The 21,930-nt window shown below is 52.0% G+C and overlaps 8 protein-coding genes and 1 non-coding gene across 10 annotated transcripts; 5 read left to right on the top strand and 4 right to left on the bottom strand.

Annotated features, from left to right (window-relative positions):
- Window positions 1-119: 119 nt before the first annotated feature.
- Window positions 120-3,084, top strand: NCU08366 (hypothetical protein). The gene is made up of 2 exons (XM_960176.3): window positions 120-926; window positions 1,185-3,084. Exon 2 carries the CDS (start codon window positions 1,330-1,332, stop codon window positions 2,887-2,889), a length of 1,560 nt encoding a protein of 519 aa, XP_965269.1. The 5' UTR covers window positions 120-926; window positions 1,185-1,329; the 3' UTR covers window positions 2,890-3,084.
- Window positions 3,085-3,253: 169 nt separating this feature from the next.
- NCU16402 lies at window positions 3,254-4,461 on the top strand. 2 transcript variants are annotated; one of them, XM_011395089.1, is made up of 4 exons: window positions 3,254-3,726; window positions 3,824-3,856; window positions 3,934-3,979; window positions 4,055-4,461. In XM_011395089.1, exons 1-4 carry the CDS (start codon window positions 3,551-3,553, stop codon window positions 4,283-4,285), a joined length of 486 nt encoding a protein of 161 aa, XP_011393391.1. In that variant the 5' UTR covers window positions 3,254-3,550; the 3' UTR covers window positions 4,286-4,461. The 2 variants fall into 2 exon arrangements, with proteins under 2 accessions (XP_011393391.1, XP_011393390.1); XM_011395088.1 differs by lacking the exon at window positions 3,824-3,856.
- A 160-nt stretch (window positions 4,462-4,621) lies between these two features.
- Window positions 4,622-4,693, bottom strand: NCU15033. The gene has a single exon. It is a non-coding gene; the product is annotated as a tRNA-Cys (tRNA).
- Window positions 4,694-5,413: 720 nt separating this feature from the next.
- On the top strand, window positions 5,414-9,052 carry NCU08367 (hypothetical protein). The gene is made up of 3 exons (XM_960177.3): window positions 5,414-6,355; window positions 6,419-6,756; window positions 6,819-9,052. The coding sequence occupies exons 1-3, from the start codon at window positions 6,296-6,298 to the stop codon at window positions 7,606-7,608; spliced, it is 1,188 nt and encodes a 395-aa protein (XP_965270.2). The 5' UTR covers window positions 5,414-6,295; the 3' UTR covers window positions 7,609-9,052.
- On the bottom strand, window positions 7,670-9,673 carry NCU08368 (ribonuclease P complex subunit Pop2). The gene has a single exon (XM_960178.2). It carries the CDS (start codon window positions 9,380-9,382, stop codon window positions 8,234-8,236), a length of 1,149 nt encoding a protein of 382 aa, XP_965271.1. The 5' UTR covers window positions 9,383-9,673; the 3' UTR covers window positions 7,670-8,233.
- A 438-nt stretch (window positions 9,674-10,111) lies between these two features.
- NCU08369 (rhodopsin family protein) lies at window positions 10,112-11,531 on the top strand. Its single transcript, XM_960179.3, has 2 exons — window positions 10,112-10,607; window positions 10,693-11,531. Exons 1-2 carry the CDS (start codon window positions 10,464-10,466, stop codon window positions 10,918-10,920), a joined length of 372 nt encoding a protein of 123 aa, XP_965272.1. The 5' UTR covers window positions 10,112-10,463; the 3' UTR covers window positions 10,921-11,531.
- Window positions 11,532-12,076: 545 nt separating this feature from the next.
- On the top strand, window positions 12,077-14,850 carry NCU08370 (sporulation protein RMD8). The gene is made up of 3 exons (XM_960180.2): window positions 12,077-12,522; window positions 12,579-13,941; window positions 14,008-14,850. The coding sequence occupies exons 1-3, from the start codon at window positions 12,490-12,492 to the stop codon at window positions 14,502-14,504; spliced, it is 1,893 nt and encodes a 630-aa protein (XP_965273.1). The 5' UTR covers window positions 12,077-12,489; the 3' UTR covers window positions 14,505-14,850.
- On the bottom strand, window positions 14,641-17,833 carry NCU08371 (hypothetical protein). Its single transcript, XM_960181.2, has one exon. It carries the CDS (start codon window positions 17,350-17,352, stop codon window positions 15,094-15,096), a length of 2,259 nt encoding a protein of 752 aa, XP_965274.1. The 5' UTR covers window positions 17,353-17,833; the 3' UTR covers window positions 14,641-15,093.
- Window positions 17,834-18,690: 857 nt separating this feature from the next.
- On the bottom strand, window positions 18,691-21,192 carry NCU08372 (triacylglycerol lipase). Its single transcript, XM_960182.3, has one exon. The coding sequence runs from the start codon at window positions 21,182-21,184 to the stop codon at window positions 18,929-18,931; it is 2,256 nt and encodes a 751-aa protein (XP_965275.1). The 5' UTR covers window positions 21,185-21,192; the 3' UTR covers window positions 18,691-18,928.
- Window positions 21,193-21,930: the final 738 nt, after the last annotated feature.

Raw genomic sequence — 21,930 nt, 5'->3', positions numbered from 1 at the left:
CTCTGCTCCACAGAAGAGCTTCCTTTCACCTGCTCTCCTATCGTTCTCGCGCTCGGCCATTGCTTTCGATAGTCCCGAATGGCTAATGGGTCCTCCTTTTCAATATTAAGTTTCCAAGAGGAAAAGCTCGGAAAGGAAGTGGGCTTCAGGACACCAATGAATGTCGGAGACAGTTTCTTGGCATCAGCTACAGCCCAGATGTACCATAGATTCAGCTCGAGACCCGAGGATTACCATGTTAGAGACGATACGGAGGTTCACTCGCCTCGCAAAGAAAGGGGACCGCTGCTGATATTCAAAATTGGACCGATAGCTCACATTACGCCACACTGATGATGTGGAGGTATGATCAGTTTCTTTTTTCAGCTCACAAGCTGTCAGGGAGAGTGCAACACCTGTCAGCCTATCAAAACATCAAGGTGCAGATTGCTCGTTGGAAGTTGAACCTGGTGAAAGAAGAAGGAGACGCCCTGACGCCCTGGGGACGAGCGAGATAGGAAACACCGTTCGCATACAACCCGTTTCAAAAGGGGTCCAAGAGGAGAGATGATGAGCTCACCAACACGCAGATCATCCACGAAAAGCAAGGCTTCTTCCATTCAGGGGATGTCCTGTTCAGGTTGAGTGGCAGAATTGTAACTGTGATGGTGGGCTTGAAATAGGGACGTTCTGCTGTTCCTGGACGATCGGTGGGGCCTGTCACAACTCCTTGACCTTGGGACCGTTTTTCTCTGGCTCTAGTCCCTTTCTCGAAGTCTCTCATTCATTCATCTTTCTTTTGATTTTACTTTCAGTGCTTTGCGGGTTGTGCATCGGCTTTGCATTTTGTCTTGTTGTTGACGTTGCTGACCCTCTTTGTTGTCGTGGACGAGGCCGGCTCAAGTATCAAACTATCAGTATTCTTTGGCGGTGGGTTAGAATGATTGGTAAGTCCCGTGTTTCATAATTCGAGCATGAATATCCTGAACTTGATGAAACCATTTGGTTACAATCCAGTCGATTGGTGGCGGTTCCATCGCTTTCTTGTGTTTGATATACAGTTCATCCAATCTAGGGTCATCACGCAGTTGAGCTATACTGAAGCTTATCCTGTCCGGTGGTCTTTCCACGGCGCACCTCTACACTTTTGTTGCCATCCTCAAACGATAAGAAAAACGAACCCATCGCTAACCTGGATACTCCAGACACATTTTCCTCTGACTCTCATTATTAGAAACTCACCAATGCTCCTTCCTGCTGTGTCAACAACAAAGATCTGACTGGAGTTGATGTAAAGTGCCCGGTGTAACACTCTTACCGACACTGCAAGCATAAAGACATAACAGCACGATGCTCCGCCATCAACTAAACCCAGTATCATGGGCCGACACATTTCTCCGGGCTCTCCTCCCGAGCTTCATAGCCGACGCCATTTTCTCTGATCATAGGAAAGCGACCCGACTACACCCAACTTCGTACCTCGACGGCCTACGCGGCATAGCCTCCGTGATCGTCTTCTTCTGCCACTATACCGAGGACAACTACAACTCTCTGACACGCTCCTACGGCGTCGCCGACAATGACCGCCCAGAAACGGCCACGAGAGGGTGGATTCAGCTCCCGTTCCTACGCATCATCTTCTCCGGCCGGCCCATGGTGCACATCTTCTTTGTCATCTCGGGCTTTGTGCTCTCGTACAAACCCATCAAGGCCATCCACGCCCGCGACTTTGACAAATGCTATGTCACTCTCAGCTCCTCGACCTTCCGCCGCGCGTTCCGCCTCTTTGGGCCCTGCGTGGCCTCGACCTTCATGATCATGTGTTTGCAGCAGATGGACCTTTACCCTGGGCGGAACCCGCGCGCATCGTGGACCGAGCAGCTGATGGTCTGGAAGCGCGTCGTCTTCACGCAGATTACCTGGCCGTGGGCCTGGGACAAGGACATGATGCCCGGCTACGACATCCATCTGTGGACGATCCCGATCGAGTTCGCGCACTCGATGCTGCTGTTTATGGTGATCCTCATGCTGGCGCGCACCAAGCTGCGCATCAGGCAGATGATGGTTTTGGGGTTGATGGGGTACTGCCTCAGCTGCGGCAAGTGGGCTGGGTTTGAGTTCCTGGCGGGCCTGTTCCTTGCGGAGGTGCATGTGCTGAAGAGCGCAAGGGAGCAGCAGAACAAGGAATGGGAGTCGGTGGCGCAGGAGGAGGATGATGATGATTTAGACAAGTATGGCCATCGGGAGGTCAGGCAGGGCGGCGGGCTTGTTAGTCTGTCGACGCTGAAGACCGTGTTTTGCATCTCGCTGGTCATCTTGGGATTGTTTGTCGGCGGTTGGCCTAATCACTATGCGGACAAGACGCCGGGGATCCGGTGGTTTTTGGCAAAGACGCCCATGCCGTTCGCAAAGATGGACCATCTCGCCCCGCAAAAGTTTTGGTTCGGTCTTTGTGCGATAGGAACGGTCTGGGCTGTCGGAGAGCTTCCGCTCCTTAAACGCTTCTTCGAAGGTTCGCTAGCGCAGTATTGCGGGCGCATCAGCTATGCCATCTACATTTGCCATGGGCCGGTTCTAGGACTCTTCCAGGCTTATGTCTTTGGCAGCCCATTTGTGCCGGCTCAGGGCGAACCTGGCACGGATGACTATAAGGAGGCTGTTGAGGCGCACGGGATCAAGGGGATGATGGGGATGGAGAATACGACGCAAAAGACAATGGGCTGGGTTTTGGGATTGTGCGTGCTTGGGCCCATTGTTGTATGGGCGGCTGATATCTTCATGAGGGCGATTGACGAGCCTATCGTCCGGATAGCAAGGAAGATGGAAAACGCTTGTTTGGACAGGGAAGCTCAGCCGGATCAGCGACCCGGTGGGAGACGACTGGAGCCGGGATATTCGCAGGCTGCATAGAGTGGTGGACGTTTGGTTCGTGATTTGAGTTTGTTTTACGTCGGTCAGGGCGGTCTTTTGGAAAGCGTTCGTGATGATGTAGATGGCGTTCCGGTGATATTCGACATCGGGGGTTCTGGCAGGGTCCAATATCTACCCTTAGAGCATTGATATGGGATACTTTATCACTAATACGAATATGATTATTTTCGCCTATATTTTGCTCCTTGGGACAATCATTGTTTACCTGCCTGTTGCGGTATGGTTGAAAAGAAAAAAAAGTTCAGCTGGAGCCGAAATACACGTTGGTTGCGATGAGTCAGCTTTCCAGCTAACCAGAGGCGGTCTACAAATCTGACTCTTTCAACAATCAGTAGCGAACTGCGTAAGAATTGGCTTGAAGTACAAGGCAACGTGAACAACGAGTTCCTGTCCAGCATCTTCCAAAAGTTGTATAGTTGATTGGCCCTCCCTAGTGCATTACCTATCTCGACCACGCCAAGCCTTACGGGTACCACATCCCTTTTTCCTTGTTCTTATAAGATGTTGATTCATCTCACAAACTTTATCCATTACTTTACTGTAATGTGACTTTCATCGACAGTGAAGTTGACCGTATTCCTACACCTTACGCCAACCGTACGACAAATCCGAGACCGAGGTTGCCCGAAAGTCATCTGCCATGGATGCAAGCTGTCAGTGTGGTGCCGTGACCTTCAAAACACCTCTTCGGCACCCTCTCGCCCTTTATATCTGCCACTGCGCCGAATGTCGGCGGCAGACGAGCTCGGCCTTTGGGGTATCGGCCATTTTTCCTCGGTTTCCTTTGCCCAGTGAGGCGCTTCTGAGTTGTTACAAGTACGTGGTAGTCACACTGTTGCCAGATTTCTGATGAGTCTTTCGATGCCAAGACCCAAGGGTGCCGTTCTACTAACTCTCTGTTTGTTGTCTAAAGGAGGCCAAACCCCAATGGTGAATACCTAGAATGGTGTGATTCCGTTCCTCTCCTATTTCAGCGTGCACCGTCAAGCACACGTAAAGCAATTATCACTAACTTGAGTAAAGTTACTTCTGCAAGCAATGCGGGACTCGCCTGATCCATTCCACGGCTGTAGGTGTCATCCCCAAGGATAGATCGCAGACTTGTTGGGCCAAACACTAACACCGTCTCCTTGATGAAATGAAGGGTAAGAACTTCGTTTCCGTCAAGGGTGGATGTCTTGAGGGATTAGACTGGTCGAAAGCAATTCACATCTGGACGAAGAGCGCCATGGTGCCCATACCGGAAGACGCAACACGCTCGGAAGAGGAATGCTCGGTGTTCGAGGCGTTCTGTTCATCGCAGGAATCGCTGGATCAACCACATACTGTGCGTGGGGGCACAGGAGAAAGGGTCTCAAGCAAACACAATTGGTAACAGGGCATCTTGGAACAGTGTGATGGTGAAGTTTGAGGTAGTTTGAATGAAGGGTTGAGACTCTAGATATCATTGGGGGAAATATCAATGCTAGGAACCCCCATGTTGTACGCAGTAGAGTGGAATTCGAAAGTCAGCAATGAGTGTTCAACGAGCACTGATACAGCAATCTGGTGAGCTATTTGAACGCCCTAAGGTCAAGAAGCTGCGAGGGTGGAAAAAAAAAAAAAAGGCAAAAGAAAAGAAGAGCAAAAGAAGAGCAAAAGAAGAAAACAAGAAGCACCACAAGATGAGATTAGCAAGAGAAGAAAAAAGAAAAATGCAACTAGGAGGATGAGGACTGAACGCGATTTGAACGCGTGACCGTTCGGACTGCAGCCGAACGCTCTACCCCTGAGCTACCGGTCCAATTCCTAGTTACTTTATAGCACCAGGCTCTTAGTCTATATTCCCCCAAGCACATTGCTTTACCCCACACTCTTTCTTCTCCATCCTTTCCGCACTTTCGACTTGCATGGACAATTCAAACCTCGGGACACAATGCGACGAACGACGTATCGACAGCCTTCTTTGCTTGAACAAACGCTCACGGGCTACGCTCAACTCCTTGCTCGATATTCGTCACTCACAATGGCCGAACCCCGACGACAGAGATGAGTGGTGGCGTTTTCGATTCGGCTAGACAGTTTTGGCACCCTCGCGCCGGCTCTTCTCATCCCAACAACCATGCACCCTGAACATATGCTAATGTTTTGCGTCTCTCGGTAGTGTCGAGGTTCCCGGTTCAATCGTCATCGCATATTCTTTTCGGTTCTTATTGTATCAGACAATCTGCAGCAGCCACCTGAATTGCATCCTCCTTGGCTGTATGCCCGCCGTCCGCCTCTCATCACGGCGTCCCTTTGTCGCTGCGACGACCACACGTAGGAGAAAACGATACAATAAGCATCATGTTTCCTATACAATTCGATATGGCACGAGTTTTACGTGTGGGAAATTTGAAGGTCACGTACCGTCGTTATTAATAACAGTGCCCTGTCGACCTTGGCTGTATCTTGGTCTCTTTTGCTTCGGTCTCGCTTAGACCGATCTCAAACACCAGCCGTCAGGAGTCGGTCTCATCCACCCCTTGGTCACCCCACCATATCAGCCTCAAGCACACTAAAGTTCACGGCTGTCGGAATCTCTTGCGACCAGAATTCATACCGAAAAGCCTTGTAATGGTCTTCGCCAAAAATCTTCTTGGTCCTTCACACCTACAGTTTGCATCCCTTCTCATATCTCGACCTTTTTTTCTTGCCGAGGGCCATGCTTCCCACCCTAGCGCTTCTTGAAGCAATTCTTCCGACCCAAAACCCCTTGCCTCATAATCTCTATACCTTGACAATGGCATAGTAGCATCGTGAAAGATGATAGAAATGCTTGCCCTTCCGTTGTCCTCTCTGTTCCTGGGGCATCCCATGTTCGCCGTCTAAATTTGCCTTCCGCGATGCAATGACCTTCCGCACCTGACATCCATCTCTTTCCCCCCCTCAAGAGTCTTCCCTTCGTTCATTCCCGCCGTTGGTACAGGCTGATCCTGTCTTGTCTCATTCCCCGTTTCTTTTCATTTTGTCCTTCTTTTGGGTCGTTTTCACTCCCTGTCAATTTACGCCATCTGGCTTTGAGGTTAAGGAACGTGCTGTGTTGATTGTCTGCTGGTCATCGACTCGAAAAGTAGTGGGATTGCCATCCAAGGCTTCTCGCCACCCATATTGTTGGACCGCGCTCGCTTCATCATCTCAAGAAGATCATCTTTGGCAAGTCCGGTCGTTACCTACACCTACACAGGTACTTACCTACTACCACAATCCATGTCGGGTTGATCCCACATCGACACTCATATCCAACGGCTGGTCTGTTGCTTTAATTTTCGAACCTTCTCGACCTTGAACTTCGCGCTATTTCTAAAAGGGGATCGACCGCCAAAGAAGGACTTGTGCGCCCGCTGGGGTACACATCAACACCACAATGAGCAAACATTATGTGCGACTATTGGTACTGATCTTGAGCTACCTGTCACTGGTACAGGTAGGAACCAACGGTTGAAGACACGGACCCAATCCACGGAATGACTGACTCAGAAATGTTTAGGCTGCCGAATACGACAGAGAAGGGATTGCTGGACGAAGGCTAGCGAAGACCGGGCACAAACATAAAGGACAGAGAGGGCGGAAAGGAAAGGCCGGGGGGCAATTGCAAGGATCGGTTTTGATTGTTACAGAGACTGTCAAAGAGACGGTGACGGCGGGCAGTGGTGTGGGCAGTGGTGCTGGCATTAACTCGCAGGGATCGGTTTTGATAGTTACAGAGACTATCAAAGAGACGGTGACGGCGGGCAGAGGCGCTGGCGTCAATGGAACGATCGCGGCCGGGACCGTGACGGAGACGGTCACCGTGACCCAAAATGGAGCTGCTGGGGCACTACCTGGGTAAGAAACATCATCCCGGGAAAGTGAAGTATGTCCAACAAATCCGCTAACCAGACGAAAAGCACTGGGAACTTGCAGCTCTCTTTCGTGACAACAACAGTTTTCGGCACCGGCTCGCCTTCAACCGTCACCATCACAGCTTTGCCCCAGACTGTCACCCAGACGGTAGTCCAAACCATCACCCAAATGCAGGTCATCGCCTCAACCGTCACCCAGATCCAGTCGGTACCAGCAGCATCTTCTTCCAGTCAAGTACCAGGAGTGGTTGCGGGAGCACCTGCCAACGACGGACTACCGCACGCCAGCGGTGGAGTGGGAGTGACGACGATTTCGATCCCAGCTGCTTTACACACTTCGACTTTGGAGGTGCCCCCGGCTGCTACTGCTCCTTCGACCTCAATCTCGGTGCCCTCAGCTGACGCAACCTCCACGACGAGCGCTGCAGCAACAACTAGCAGCACATCATCCTCTGCCTTGGGGCTCTCTACCACTTCAACCACCGTGGAGGCCATCACCACATCCACAACCGACCTCGCCACCAGCACATCAACCAGCGCCCCCGCCGTAGCCATAACTTCAACAGTCTCTGTGAAAGCCCCTTCCTCGACCTCGACCTCAACCTCAACCTCAACCTCGAGCACCACCGTCGCCGTAGGAGCAGGAGCTGAGCCGACCTCGGTCCTTGTCCTCCCAGTCGTTTCAGCAGCCAAGCCGACAACCACCGCAGTGATGCCGATGCCGGGTGTTGCGAATGGAGGGATTCAGTTGTCTCTTGATGTGTCGGGGCTGAGTCTGACGAACGTGTTGAATTTGGGGAATTTGGTGCCGCCTACGGCTGCTGCGCGGCCGTGAGCGGGGGAGTGAAGATGTTGATGGAATGCTAGAAGGAAGTCAGTTCTGATAGGAGAGGAAGGGGGAGGTGTTTTATTTGGCTGTGAAAAATCCGCGTGTTGACGTTTTCTTTCGGTGGCTCTTTCAGTTCGATATTCATCCGGTTGTGTTGAGAGTTGAGAGTTGTTTATAACCGTGCAGCGAGTGTTGTTGCCGCTAACAACTGATATAATGTATATAAATCTTCGTTTCTCCCGTCAAAGACCGCCATTGTCCTCGGCGCTAGATGGGCACGTTAAACCAGTCAAGTTTAGAGACGCTTGATGTTGAACTTTACCAGAGTGCCCCGTTGAGGTTGTTACTCCTGTAACCAAACTGACATGTTCAATGGCGTGATATTGTTGACAAACCAAAACTCCTGAAACCCATCACAGCCCGCACGCCCTTGTTATAGTTCCCATTTTTCGCTCTAAATAGATGGGTATCGTGAAATGCTCGTCAGACGTGATGACATGCTGCGTGAACAAGATAGAAAGGAAAAAAAACAGCCTAACGCCCTGTCACCTTAGCGCCCCCCGATAAAGCAGCAGTCAAGTCATACCCAGACTACTGACGAGGCTGGCCTCCAATAACACTCGTTCCTCGACTACTTCGCCTGTTTCTTTTGCTGCCCACCACCATCCGTACCGCCACCACCACTCTCTCCATTCTTGCGCTTTTGGCCTTGGCCTTGCTGCCCTCCCTGCTTCTGCCCCTGTTGCTGCTGCTGTTGTTTCTGCCCTGGCTGTTGTTTCTGCCCTTGCTGTTGTTTCTGCCCTTGCTGTTGTTTCTGCCCTTGCTGCTGTTTCTGCTGCAACTTCCTCTGCTTCTTACTCAACTTCGCATCTCCCTCCGCTCCCCCCTCCTCCTCCTCGCTCCTCACTTTACCCCCAGGAGCAGTCTGCACGATATCCACCACCCCTCTGAAACCCCTCCTCTTAACACCCTCATTGACCACCACCGCCCTCGGTACTGTCCCCAGCGCCTCCGTCCCCTTCTCCGGTCCCAACCCCCACACAGCCAACAGGTTGACCACGTCTGCGGGGCCCCTGAGCCCTAATGCGCTCTTGGCCTCGCTCGAAACGATGATCCCGCGGCCCTTGGTCGCCCGAAGCAAGCCCAAAACATTGCCGATGAAATTGCTCCTCGCCCGCTGGGCGTCCACAGTGTTACCTGACGAAAACGCCTGGCTGTAGCAGATCTCGAAGCGCGTGCCGCGGTGCACGGCCGCCATGGCGGTGCGGTGGTGGATGTGGAAGCCCAGAAACTGGGTCAGGTCAAGGCTGATAATGGCTGGCGGCTCCGTGGTGCTCAGGCACGCCCAGCTGAAGGCCTTGTCGTTTGTCGGGCGAAGGGCCAGCAGGTCATAGGAACGGGCGAAGTCGACGAGGCGGTAGTTGGTTGTCGAGGGATCGGTGACGGTTAGGGTTACGCGGCGGAGGACGGTGGGGAGGGGGGAGGAGGAGGAGGGAGGGACGGCTGATGAGGCGGTTGTTGAGAGGTTTGTCGTCTTTGTTCGTGCGGTCGCTGTGGATGTAATATTTGTTGAATTGCCGCCACCGGGGAATGATGGGTGTGGATGTGTGAGTTGCGGGATGGGGTTGCTGATCGGGTGCGGTTGTGTTGGGATGTTGCCCGTTATGGTCTGGTTCAAGGCGACGACATCGTAACCTAGATTTTTGGCGAACTTGAGCGTACGTTCGAGCTCTGAGGCTGAGGTCGTCGGCGACCAGGCAATGTTGAGGTCGTAGAGCATGGCTGCGTTGTTGTCTGCTCTTCTTCTCCTGGACGTTGGAATTTCGCGATAGGCAAAAGCTCGTGCTGTCGCGTCTCGTTTCGATTTGTGGGATTTCGCGATTGAGACTGTTGTGTCGTGTAGATTTGAGTAATGCGGCCGTATGTAGCCTCAAAGATTCGCGAATGGTTCTTATCCTTTCTGTGGCCGTAGTGTCGATTAAGTTGGACTGCAGAAGCTGTTACGTATCAAATGTCGGGCGATCGAAGACATTTCTTTTTTTTTCTTCTCTTTTTTTTTTTCCGTTGGTTTGAAGCTCCGCATCCACATGTCTCGACTACACAACGAAAGTTCGATGGGTCCAGCCTGGAATGTAACAGCAGCTCAGGTCCCGCCGTGTGGACGCTTTTAGTGGGGCCATGGTGCGCTTTGACCACCTGTATGCATTGTAGTTCAGGGCAGTTCTGGGGCAATCTCTGCTGGGCCCGGGGGAGCTCAGCGCATCGCGGGGGAAAGTGCGCCCCATGCATCCTTCGGGCAGCAAATCGAAGGGAAGTGTTTGATCAATTCCCCCGGCCACGCATAGAGGTACCAGCCGGAGGGCATCGCATTCGCATTCCCGCTCATGTTCAGCAGGTAAGGTACATGGGTTGCTGCCTAGAGGTATGTAGGTACCACCTCCGGCAGAACGTCACGTCTGGTTGCACTCACTGTGTCCTTCGGCCAGCAAATGAACGCGCAAGGTTTTAGTTTTACTTCTTTTGTCATCGCCGAAACGAAGACCAGACGGGAACTCTCATCGAATTTCTCTTCTTTGGACACAATCTTAGGCGTCCTCTTTTCAACAACTACACTAGAGACCAAACGAGCCAAGTAGCGACACCCACTTCCTAACCAAGATCGGTTATCGATAGCGCGTCGGGAATTATCTTGCTATTAACTACCCATTTCATTCATCAATCACTTATTCCCCGCTGCCCCTGCTTGTTTGATACCCACGGATTTTGGTTGCCATTGTTACTCAAACATCGTCAAACTTTGATCGATTTCCGTTCGTTAGCTCCACAACACTGTCGAGAACTCCATCAAAATCATCGACATCATGTGTTTGATCTTCACGTGCGGCGAGCACACCTTTCGCAAGGAAGTGGAAGGATATGAAGGACTTGTGTGCCGGTGCTACAACTGCGGTAACTATTCGGGCAGTGTTATAAAGAGCCATCCATGGTTCACTTTCTGCTTCATTGTACGTGGTGTCGTGTTTCTGGCGGCGAAGTTGTGTGTGCATTTTTCTATGTCGAGTTGAAGCTAACGTTGAACAACATTTACAGCCCGTCATTCCTCTCTCGATCAAGGGGTACGAAGACATCTCGTGCCGCATTTGCAACTTCCAACAACCACTCGAACATAGACAGGACGTTCAAGCAATGCGCCGGGGTGCAGACGGTAACCCGGGGGTGCCGTTACAACACCAACCACCTGGCGCACCTGCTCAAGGACTGCCTCAAGGTTGGGGCCAGAAGGCACCTGAACCGAACCAGCCAATGCAGTATCGCTAAAAGTACGATTCAAGACTGAGGAAATGGCACGGCGCGAGGACAGCGAGGTGGACTTACGATCATAATATGCAATTTTGAAGTCAAGAAGATGGAGTTATGACCTGGATGGTGGCTTGATGTGGACAGGCCCAGAGGAAGCTACATACATGGCAGGCGTCGGTTGGAGCCTGAGCTTGATATCCCCATTTGCAATTTACGCCTTTCTTTTTCTTTTTTTATTATCATCATAATGATTATTCAAAACACATATTGTCAGAGAGCATGATCGATGAAGGAGGCGTACGGCGGTTCTCTTGCATGTCTGGAATTACATGCATTCACAAGTACACCTATTTGTCTGCAACTTGATCAGATGGAAATATTGGGTTCAGATGAAACGCAGCCGGTGCGTTTGACATTTTGCACCTTCAAGTTGCTGCCAGACATGCCTTTGCCTGTGGCGCACCGTCAAGTCGAACAGCTTTCCGTGACCTCGTCGGACGTTACGTTCATCTCGCATGCAGCGACCTCCACTGAACTGGGCCATAAAGGTGCACAAGCCATAGGCGTGTGGTCCAGAGACGATGGTTGTGTTGCTTGACGGCCTTGCAATGACAATTCAGTAACATCCAACGAAGAATCCAAGGTCTGCGCACTGAGTCGAAAATGATGATCTTTCAAGAGGTTGTAGAATAGATGACTTCGAACTGAATGAAGCATTGGAGGATTCTCCTGTGTGTCACTGAGCCCAGGCGACAGTAACATCCGGCACCACAGGCAGTTTCCAGGCGAGAGCAGCCCATGGAAGTAACCTAAGTAGAGGTACCCAGATATGCCGCTTGTACAAACAGGTGTTTCAAAGATCGAGTAGGAAACGTCCCGTACAAAGCCATCAAAGAGATTCAGAAGAATGAACAATTTCACTTGAACTTACCTACCTAGTGTATTCCATTCTATCAACGGCATCTTGTACGCGGACGGACAGACTGCCTGGATGAACTTGGGCTGCAGAAGTGCTGTAGTTTGCGGGGTTGAGTACAGGTACCCTACACGACCGGGACCCTATGGGTTGTGGGGCTACTGCGGACAGCGGCGATGACGTCGGGCCCGGCGGCTCTGGCCCCATTGTTTCCACTTTGGCTTCCGTCTTCAGAACATCCACTGCGCTTGGATGGGGAAAGACTCCACCATTTGTTTTCGACTTCCGTTACGAAACAGTGTGTCAAATCCATCACCCGTCCACAACGACAGACACATCTGAAAGTCGGATTCAGGTGATACGGGACGGACCCCGACCCGGCTTCCAGTTCTTTGACACCATATCCAGACATCTTTCGACGACCAGTTCGGCGCCGTGTCTCTCTTTCTCGATCCATCGCATTTTTAAAGCCAGCAGACACCGCCAGTCCGCCGTTGAACAGAAACTGCCCCGTCACCGTTGACCTGTCGTCCCACAAGCCCGAATTCGCACACCAAGAGAGACGGTCCAAGACGCTTGCCAACAACCGGGACGGACTGAGACACAGTCTCTAATATACAATCTTCAGCCTCAGGCGCGGTACTATCTCGAACCTTGAGCCGTTATCGACCATGGCGTCTGCAAAGCGTGGCCCGTCTGTTTTGGTATGTCGACTCCTTGATTTTTACTGGACAATTGGCTGACATCCATCGACACACAGGTGACCGATGCTCGCCAACGACCTTCACCCCCCAGCGCACCCCGGCGCATGGGCCCTACAGGTGGCCCCGGCCGCCTCTTGAATGGACGTTCCTTTACCGTCGACAATGTCTTGCAATACTCATCAGATATCCCATCCGGCTTACCCCGGCTGCCGCCCGGCCAGCGGCCAACTCGAGCTGCCATGCGCAGGAGTAGTCACGGAACAGGACTCCCGAATGCTTCTGCCCGAACTGGTCAACAGATCGTGCCTTCTAGGACTACTAAGGTTAGCGAGAAGCTCGTTCTTCTCCCCGAAACTCCCGACAACGAGGATGCACTAGGCGATGAAGAACTGGAGCGCCGCGCCTCCATTTTGCGCGCATCCGAAGATGATAATCGGCCATTAAAAGACGAAGAGTTGGATGTGCTGAGGAAGAGAGGAGGACTCCGTGGCAAAAGCTATGCTGAGCGTCTACCCAAGATACAGCGAGGCGAAAAGGTTTCCCGACTTACTGCCTATTGCACAGCACAAGCCTACAAAATGCAAGCGACAGCCGAGTTCCTGAAGAAGAAGCACGAAGCCAAGACGAAACTCTACGACGACTGTCTTTACACGGTATATCACCTGCCTCTGCTGCCTGGCGTAGATGGCTACCGGCTACGGAGTCGACCTATCTTGAAGACTCCAGGCACGGGAAAGACGGTGTTGGATCTTGAAATCGAGCGCAGCGAGCGAAGAGACGAGCACGAGGGCTACTGGGACGAATACCCATTCAATATGCACGGCTCAGCAGATAGCCCGAGCAATGGGACTACATTGCTACAGCATGCTCACAGTGGGGTTGACGAGACAGGTGCTCACTCATCAGACCATGATCAGAAGACACTGGACCATCCTCCTATCAGCCCCATTAACCGCCTGGCACCTGATGCTAAAAGGTTTGGCGAGATGTTCGTCTTCTCGTATGGCGTAGTAGTGTTTTGGAACTTTACAGAACACCAGGAGAAAGATATCCTCGCAGACTTGACCTTTGCCGAGAACGAGACCGGTGTTTCGCTCGCTACTCGGCCCCTTGATCAGAACGATTTTGAGACTGAAGAGTTCCACTTCGAGTACAGCGCCGACGTGGATCGCCCTCGCGTCTTCAACGATATGATCACACTTCTTCCTCGGTCTGACCACATGGTCAAGCTAACCATTAGCCATGCCATTGCCCAGAGCACCAAACTCTGCTTTTTCGAGGAGCGCATGTCAGAGACGATGGAAGGTGCTCAGCACGTGCCGAAGAGACTTGCACTTACGGGTAAACTGGACATGGATAGGACCGAAGTTCTGAAAATCCTAGGGCAGCTCTTCAAGAGTCGTGTAGATATCAATCTCTGTAAGTCCACGTTTTGCATTGAGTACGGTCTGATCAAGCTGAGGTTACTAACAGGCGTACTTGTAGCATCGAACATTCTTGAAAAACCCAACTTCTTTTGGGACTCAGAACCTACACTCGGCCCGTTATACGAAGCCATCAGAGACTATCTCGAGATTGAAACACGTACCAGGGTTCTCAACGAGCGTTGCCAGGTCTTCCTTGATCTGGCCAGCATTCTCTCTGACCACGTGGCTGACGCAAAGATGAGCTACATCACTTGGATTATCATTATCCTTATCGTGATCAGTATCATGGTCACTGTCACGGAGGTATTACTGCGGTTTGCCATTCTGTCCAACGAGAAAGCCAAGGATGGTGCAAATGGCCCCGCAAATGTGATCGGTGGCGGTAATCTGTTGACTGCTCACAGCCGGATCGATCTTCGGAGTCTGGAATCAAAATTGGCGAATGCAAACCTTACCTTGGATGACCTGAGGCTGTGGAGCGCGGCTATGAACGAGCAGGAGAAAAAGTCGATTTGCGGCGCAGAGATCGTGGGTACGACGTTCAAAGGATTGTGAGCTGGTCAACGAGGCAGCGACGACCGTTCTCTAAACATGATTTACGAAGGCGGGAAGGGAGGAAAACAGATTGAAGCTTTTTTTTTTTTTTTTTAAGGATGATGGTCTACATAGCGATGGCGTTGCTTTTCGTGAACTGAGTTATTCTTGCATTCTGGTTATTGATGGGTTTCGTTTTAACTGAGATCAGGACCTAACCCGCTATGAACCTGACATGGTCTGGGATCCGAGCATCCAAAGTATGAAGATGAGTACGAGAACTCTTTGTATGTGTACGGTCAGGGTTTGGTAGGGAGGGTAAACAGTGATAAAAAGAGAAAAAAAAGGTGCCTGCAGGAAAAGGAAGTCGTTATGATCGAAATTCCCGAGACTTCGCAAGTAACGATCCCATTATTCCCATCAACTGTCAGATACTCACTGTCAACGCCGTCAACGCCCAGCATGCTTTCACCTGATCCAAGATAACATTCCTATTCCAGTCAGGACAGACATAGGCCATCCATACAAGCGGGCAATGATATATCCTGCTCAAACACCCAGTAAAATCCAAAAGACCCTAAGAAATAAAACATGCACAAACACACGCACATCACTGCCACAACCGTCCCAACAAACCCTCCCCGCTCTCCCATTTGACCCCCCTCCCCGCCTCCTCCTCCGCAATCTTCACTATCAACTCCCCAAACAATCCATTAGCCCACCCGAACCAGCTTCTCGTCCAATCCTTCTCATTCCACGCGTTCACCGTCTCATGCACTACCCCCGTCCCGCTCGTCGAGTCCAATATCATCCGCAGCTGCTCGCTCACCACCTTTTCTTGTTCCGTCGTGCCCGAAGACAAGCCCGACAGCTCCGAGTTGTAGGCTGTCAAAGCGGCTACCGTGGCCGCCATCGGCCAGCCTTTTCCGGGACCGAGATGGGGGCCGCCGACGGCGGAGAGGGCGGGACCGGTGGCGAAGTAAGGGTTGGAGAGGGAGAGGATGAAGCGCCGGGTATTTTGGTTGATCAAAGAGTAGTTGTGGGAAGGGGGAGGGGTGGTGATGTAGGGTTTGGGCTTGGGAGGCAGAGGAGAGGAGGAGGAGGAGGGAGGTGAGGGAGGCGAGAGTTCGTCGTCGAGGGATGGTGATTGGTCTGATGCTGAGCGTTTAGGGACTTGGTGGTTACGGCTGTCGCCGTGGGTTGACTTGGCGATGATGGTCTTTGGGTCGACGAGCGGATGGGTAGTATAATTCCACAACGGAAACGCCAACAGCGAAGGCACATTAGCGTCATCCATCAGATTCGCGCTTCCGTACCCATCCACCTCATACGCAAACATCTCACCGAACTCTCGGTGAGTGACCACCGCGTCCTTAGCAATCCCATGTCGAATCCCCCTAGCCAACTCACGCATCTGCACCGTCACATTCTTCGCCATCTCTCTCTTCCCCACCTCCAGCCCATTCAATCCAGCCAACCCCTCCATAATCACTGACGCTTGCTCCAAATACGCCGCAAACATCATGTTGCTCGGTGTCAACAGCTGGAAAATACACGCATCATCACTCGGCCTGAACCCACTCCTGACCATGCCATTTTCTTTGACTGGGTTTCCCAGCCCATCATTCGTCAGCGTCTCGCTGCCCCTATTCGTCCAGCCCGTAAATGTCCACGCCGAGGGCAAGACCTTTCCGTCCTCATCGTACGTCCCGAGTCTCATCGCGGCCGCGGCATCTACGGCGGCCTGGACGGCTTCGATCCACCTGTACTTCCCAAAGAAGGCCAAATCTTCGGGAACGCGGGCGTGGTACGCGCTGCTGATCTGCAGGAAAGAAGCCAGGCTGTCGAGCTCCCACTTGCAATCAAACACTTTTTGCGGGTCGTAGGGGGGTTGTGGGTTGTTCTGGGCGTAAGCGCCGTTGCGCGTGGGCGGGATACCGGATTCGGGGGGCGGTTGGAAGGAGTGGCAGTAGGGTGAGATGACGATGTAGCGGGCGTGCAAGTTGATGAGGCCGCGCCACAGGCTGGCGAGAGAGTTCTTGTCGGGGGACGGGGTGAGGAAGGGGAGGTAGGAGTAAAGTTGCGAGGCGGAGTCGCGAAGCCACATGGCGTCGATGTCGCCGGTGATAATGTAGGTTAGTTCTTCGTCAGTTTCAGGGTTGGATTCTTCTTCTTTTTCTTCTTCTTCTTCTGGGTCCTGAGCTTCGTCCGGGGTAGCTGAGGAGGAGGCAGGGGACTTGGGTGTGCCACCATTGTTCGTGTCCCAGGGGGAGCTGTTCCTAGCGTAGCCGTGCCACTTGATCATGGTATCGAGAGTATTGGGATAGCTGTTCTCGAAGAGGCGGAAGAGATCCGGGTCTCTGATCACGGTCCTCATGCGCTCGATGAGCTTCTCGAGAGCTGGAAGCTGGAAGGTCCGACAGTGTGGTGGCGGGCGCACGTAGGGGAACTGGCGCTTTCCGGCCGATAGCGGACCGGGTTTCATGCGCTGGAGCTTTTCGAAGCTTACACACTCCTCACCCGCTTGGATAGTCCCTGTTCCTACATCCTCATCGATATCTTCTCCTCCAGAAGGAGTCGTTGGAGGAGAGACATCCTCGTAGTTGGCGGGGATGCCGGTGTTTCCTTCGTGATGGTTCCATGTTTCCCGCGGCGGTGGTGTCATATTATCACCCGCTTCTCCCGTTGTCTGGTGTCCTTGACCGATATTCTGGTCACTTTCGGGTTGTTTAAGAACGACCGGGTTTTGCCGGTAAATAGACAATGGCGATGCTGTCTGATATCCCACGAGAAGTATGCAAAGAGCCAAGAAGGTCGAGAGGGCGAGGATACGCCCAAGCCGTGAGCTAAAAGTCTGTAATAACGCCATGTTGTCGATTTTGAGCCTCTTTCTCTTTTTTTTTTTTTTTTTTTTTTTTTTTTGTGGCCTGGCGCCCTGACGGGCGGTAAGATAAAGTCAAGTTGCGGCCGCGATGAATATTCGAAGAAGGATCGTCAAGTGGTAAGTATCCGGCGCTTCTTTGATCACATTAACCGGTTGTTGACCACCGAAGATGATTAAGACGAAAGACCTGGTTCAGAAGTACCATCTGGAAATGATGAACTCGAAGGGAGGAAAGAATAACCGCATCGATATCGAGCTTGTTGTCGAACAGTGGAAGTTACACAACATACCCAAACCAGTGTTGTTGTCGAACAGACTATCAAAGAAAAGGAGGCTTTTGTGTGGTTGAGTCCATCCCTTCTCAACTTCAACCAGCAGAGCAGAGTAGAGCAGATGGATTGTCTCCTTGTTATGCGCAGCTCCCTTTCCGTCTCACAAGTATCTCTCCATCTATCCCTCTTTCCTTCCCCTCCTCCCCTCCCAGGAGAGAGCGGAGGGAGTCCAGGGTCGCGGAATATGGATCGGTCGAAGTTCCCCATGTGGCCTTCTTGGCAATCATCTGTACTTCCTATAGAAGACTAGGGTGAAGTACAGTAAAGCCCCCCGTAACCGGGTATATAGTGGTCTTTCATTACAAAGCCCGACCCTTGTAGGTGCAAATTCGGGCTAAAGTATTTGCACTTTGCAGTTTGCAGGATTTCTGTTGGAACCAAATTCGGCATACGGATTGTTTTAGTGTTTAACTTTTTCCTTTTCCTTTTTTCTTTGGGGCACTTGGGGGTAGTTGCACTTTCAGCGATCTCTACTGTATTCCCATTATTGAAGCTGCGCGTTGATTGACGGTTATGATTGGATTAAGCCAAATAAGCTATCGGTGTTTCGGCGTCCGCTGGTTCCTTGCTGTTTGATTAAAAGATGAGGTTACAGTTACACTACAACTCTTGTGTCACATACCAAGAAGGCTCTCAGATAATGTATTGTTCTTGGCATCCGTTTTCGTGGCAGGCTTCTCGTGTGTTCGATGTCTCGATGGGAACTGTCTACCTACCTTAGTATTTCGGTCTTCTGCATTGTACTTTCGTAACCCAAAAACCGTCTTCTTGAGAGATAGGCATTTTGCCCTGAGGTGTTGGCTAGGAACACCCACCTGGTCAGCCACGGGTCGCCTTCACATGCCGCATTGTTTGCGAGATTTCGAAATGTTCCTGCGCTAGGCTCGTCCCGTTCAGATCTTGCCGTCTGATGCCCCGCAACCAAGTGGCCAGACTCCCTCAGTCACCGGCCAGGCCTACCAAGTCAACCATCTGTCGAAGGGGGAGATCGTCTACAAGAACGATAACTTGGTATTTGATTAAGTAAAGTATACTGATTAAGCAGATCTTATCTATCCTGGCCCCGCGTACACTATAAAGAAGCCGTACGTAGCCAATAACTCCTATCCCTTTCGAAAAGTCGGTGCACAACATCCCATTAGTTTTGCATCACTTCCCACCGACAGTATGTAACCAAACCTCCAGGATGTCATATAAGCACCCGACAGTAGGTTGAACAGGTCCACAGTCTATGAAGACTCATCTTGATCGCTACTGCTGGAATCCGACTCCATCCCGTCATCCACCTCCTTTTGAGTATCTTCATGTCCATCCGGACTCCAAGCGGCCACGTCTTCGCAACCCTCAGGAACTCGGCACAAATCTCTGGCGTTACAGGTCTTCCACAACACCTCCCTAATCTCCGTGAAGACCTGGTCCACAGCATCCATCGCCCAGATGACGTCCAGATGCTCATACTCCTCGATGACCTTCTTGTGGACTACCTTAACGTGCGGCTCACGTCCGCCGTCAAACCTCCTCAGAAGTTTAGTTCCGTCCACCAAGGCGTCGTTTCCACATACCCAAAGGGCGAATGGCGGTGCTTGGTGGTTATACCAAGCCCTTGAGCCCTTAGGCCTCATCCTGCGAGCCGCATGCTTTGACTTCTCTGACTCATGATTGCCCTCCATATCGCGCTCTGCCGCCTTGAGGATCTTGTTAGCTTTCTTCTCGTTCCGGCTCCTCTCTTGCTTGTCAAGCTTGTCCAGCTCTCGATCTTCCTTCTCCTCTGCCCTCCACTCCTCCTTGGTGGCCAGGATACACTTGTGCTTAGCAAAGCACTCCCTACCCAACCACCAGCGCATCGACTCGGCACTGACGTAGACGGGCGCGAACTGGAACATTCTGTTCTTGAGGTCCCTGTCCCAGCGACGATCGGTCCAGTTGAACAAGAACGAGAAGACTTTGTACCCTAGCCAGCCGTAGACGCGCGGGTGGAGAAGCGAGTGCATCGTCATCATGAAGGGGATGAAGGCGTGAATGCCGAACAGCATGCGAAACATGGCGGGGGTGATGACGCGCATGAACTTGAAATACATCTTGCCGATCAAGGGACCAGCATACGCCGCCGGGGCGAGGGCGCAGAACACGGTGAGCTTTTCACCCAGGTCCGGTCGCTGCTCTTTGGCTAAGGCGACAAATGTCTGGGTGGTGCCCTGAGAGTGGGCAATCAGTCCAATCTTCTCGAAGCCAGTCTCGTATAAGACACGCGAGGTCAAGGCAGCCAGGTCAAAGACGCCCATCTGCCGGATATTCCAGCACCACATGCGCGGATCCGAGTACTCAAGCAAGACGTGGCGAGGCTTGAAGCCGCATCGGTTGTTGCCGAGCCAGACGTCGTAGCCCGATTTGCAGAGGAAGAAGGCAAGCGAGTCTTCGTCGTTGACGCAGTAAGCGCCTGAGCTTTGGAGAAGGCCATGCATCAGAAGAACGGGAAATTTCGGTTTCTTGTTGTTCTTGGTCTGGCCTGGTTCCCTCCTGGATTTGCCTGTGAACAGGTCGGGGCCCTTGTGCCGCCGCTCCTCTTCTGGTAGTGGTGTGTATTCTTCGGGATCGTACACATGCCAAAGCTCGATGACAAAACCATCTTCGGTTTCGACAAGATGGGTCTCAACGTCGAGCCCAACACGGCGGGCATAAAAGCCTATGTCGCACACGATTGGGTCGGGGCCCACGGCCTTGACGTCACTATCGCTTTCGTCGTTGTCTTTACTGTCTTCGTGGTCAAGGTGGCTCGCCGACTTCCTGCGCCTCCACAGGCGGAGTTGTTTCTCTCGCAATTGCTTCCGTCGCCTCTCCTCCTGGTAAAATGGCCGGTCGGCATCTGGATCTTTGGAACCCAGCCGCTTCCATATGTGTTGAAATGCAGGTGGTATACTGGTGAAAAGGGAGCCCAGGACAATGACGCCCAGGAATGCCAGGCTGAGGAAGAATGAGCTGAAGCGAAACAGCAGACATTGGATGTCTCGCCAGCGCGATGGCGGACCGTAAAGCGGTAAGGGCGGGAACAGAGGGTGCGTGTAAGAAGGAGGCATCGACCTCTTGAGGTTGCCGTCGGTCGACTCCGAGGTGTTGCGCTTCTTCTCCTCCTCTTCGCTGGGAAAACTGAGGACTCTGTCTCCTTCTGAATCTTCTGTTTCCTTGAACGTATCGCGGGAGCCACTGGCTTTCCTAACGTGTACCTTGACTCCATCGTGTCTTTCGGCTTCGTCTCTCAACACGTTAAGCTTGTAGGCTTCGGTCACCGGAACGGCAGGAAGACGGTTTCCATCCGATGTAACGATAACGGCATCTTGGGGCGCGACAAAGACGGCTTCGACGGCGACACCTTTGTTGTCCGGGCTATCTGGCGGCTGGAAGGACAGCTTCTCTGATTGATGGATAAACTCGACCACCGCTTCTTCAGCTGAGCCCTCACAGGGAAGCCTATCTACCTCAACGGACATGGCGGCTGGGGATTCCGTTTCGATATTCGACCAAATACTGTTAAGCTTGGTCACTTGTCCAAAAGTTCTTTGAATATAAGAGAAAGGCATAAGGACATGGTCATGCAACTCAACAAGTGCTGGGTGGCCAACAAGATAAAGACGCAATACTTTGAAGGGTCGCAGTCAAGAGAAGAAGAAAAAGCAAGGAAAAGATTATTGAAAAAGTAAATAGACAACTTGGATATTTCTGGGGTAACCGCAAAAGGAGTACTTCCTCCGTGTCGCGCCGTCCGAGTGTTGCGCCATCAACGTCATGATGGAAACCTGCGTTCGCCTGGTAGGGGGAGGCTTTGAGGCAATGCACAGTGTAAGTCTGGAAAGGGTTGGGGTTCAGGGAGGGAAACTGTGCTATAGAATACCCGGCGGACGTAACTTGCCAACCGCTGCAGAGCTGTGACACAAAGCCGGTTTTGTTTGGAAAGAGTGTCCATCGTTCTGGGAAAGTTGAGACAAAGCGACTGAAGATGGCCCCATCACCGCAATTCGGCCACATCACTCGATGCTGTGATAGGAAACGCGAAGCGGAATAATCGAGTGAGGAGAACCTTGAACCAATCTGTCGTCCTTACGACGCAGTGTCAGCCGTCGATAGGACCAACGGCAGGGAAAGATTGAAGACCTGAAGAGTGCTGTAGTGTTTTCGTTTCTTGAAACAAGACATTCAATTGATCCCCGGATTCACAATTCAAAGTCAGGCAAGTCTG

The sequence above is a fragment of the Neurospora crassa genome, linkage group I, assembly GCF_000182925.2.
Source record: "Neurospora crassa OR74A linkage group I, whole genome shotgun sequence".
NCBI lineage: Eukaryota > Fungi > Ascomycota > Sordariomycetes > Sordariales > Sordariaceae > Neurospora > Neurospora crassa.
The sequence above is the reverse complement of the archived record's forward strand: the minus strand, read 5'-3'. Positions and strand labels throughout refer to the sequence as shown.

Bases quoted from the DNA above. Each gene is read 5' to 3' on its own strand.
- NCU16402 (XM_011395089.1), top strand. From the start codon at position 3,551: ATGGATGCAAGCTGTCAGTGTGGTGCCGTGACCTTCAAAACACCTCTT. The intron at 3,727-3,823 runs GTACGTGGTAGT...TGTTGTCTAAAG, and splicing joins GCGCTTCTGAGTTGTTACAA to GAGGCCAAACCCCAATGGTG. The intron at 3,980-4,054 runs GTAGGTGTCATC...GATGAAATGAAG, and splicing joins GCCTGATCCATTCCACGGCT to GGTAAGAACTTCGTTTCCGT.
- NCU08366 (XM_960176.3), top strand. From the start codon at position 1,330: ATGCTCCGCCATCAACTAAACCCAGTATCATGGGCCGACACATTTCTC.
- NCU08372 (XM_960182.3), bottom strand. From the start codon at position 21,184: ATGTCCGTTGAGGTAGATAGGCTTCCCTGTGAGGGCTCAGCTGAAGAA.
- NCU08367 (XM_960177.3), top strand. From the start codon at position 6,296: ATGAGCAAACATTATGTGCGACTATTGGTACTGATCTTGAGCTACCTG. The intron at 6,356-6,418 runs GTAGGAACCAAC...AGAAATGTTTAG, and splicing joins GCTACCTGTCACTGGTACAG to GCTGCCGAATACGACAGAGA. The intron at 6,757-6,818 runs GTAAGAAACATC...CCAGACGAAAAG, and splicing joins GCTGCTGGGGCACTACCTGG to CACTGGGAACTTGCAGCTCT.
- NCU08371 (XM_960181.2), bottom strand. From the start codon at position 17,352: ATGGCGTTATTACAGACTTTTAGCTCACGGCTTGGGCGTATCCTCGCC.
- NCU08370 (XM_960180.2), top strand. From the start codon at position 12,490: ATGGCGTCTGCAAAGCGTGGCCCGTCTGTTTTG. The intron at 12,523-12,578 runs GTATGTCGACTC...ATCGACACACAG, and splicing joins AGCGTGGCCCGTCTGTTTTG to GTGACCGATGCTCGCCAACG. The intron at 13,942-14,007 runs GTAAGTCCACGT...GCGTACTTGTAG, and splicing joins TCGTGTAGATATCAATCTCT to CATCGAACATTCTTGAAAAA.
- NCU08368 (XM_960178.2), bottom strand. From the start codon at position 9,382: ATGCTCTACGACCTCAACATTGCCTGGTCGCCGACGACCTCAGCCTCA.
- NCU08369 (XM_960179.3), top strand. From the start codon at position 10,464: ATGTGTTTGATCTTCACGTGCGGCGAGCACACCTTTCGCAAGGAAGTG. The intron at 10,608-10,692 runs GTACGTGGTGTC...CAACATTTACAG, and splicing joins GGTTCACTTTCTGCTTCATT to CCCGTCATTCCTCTCTCGAT.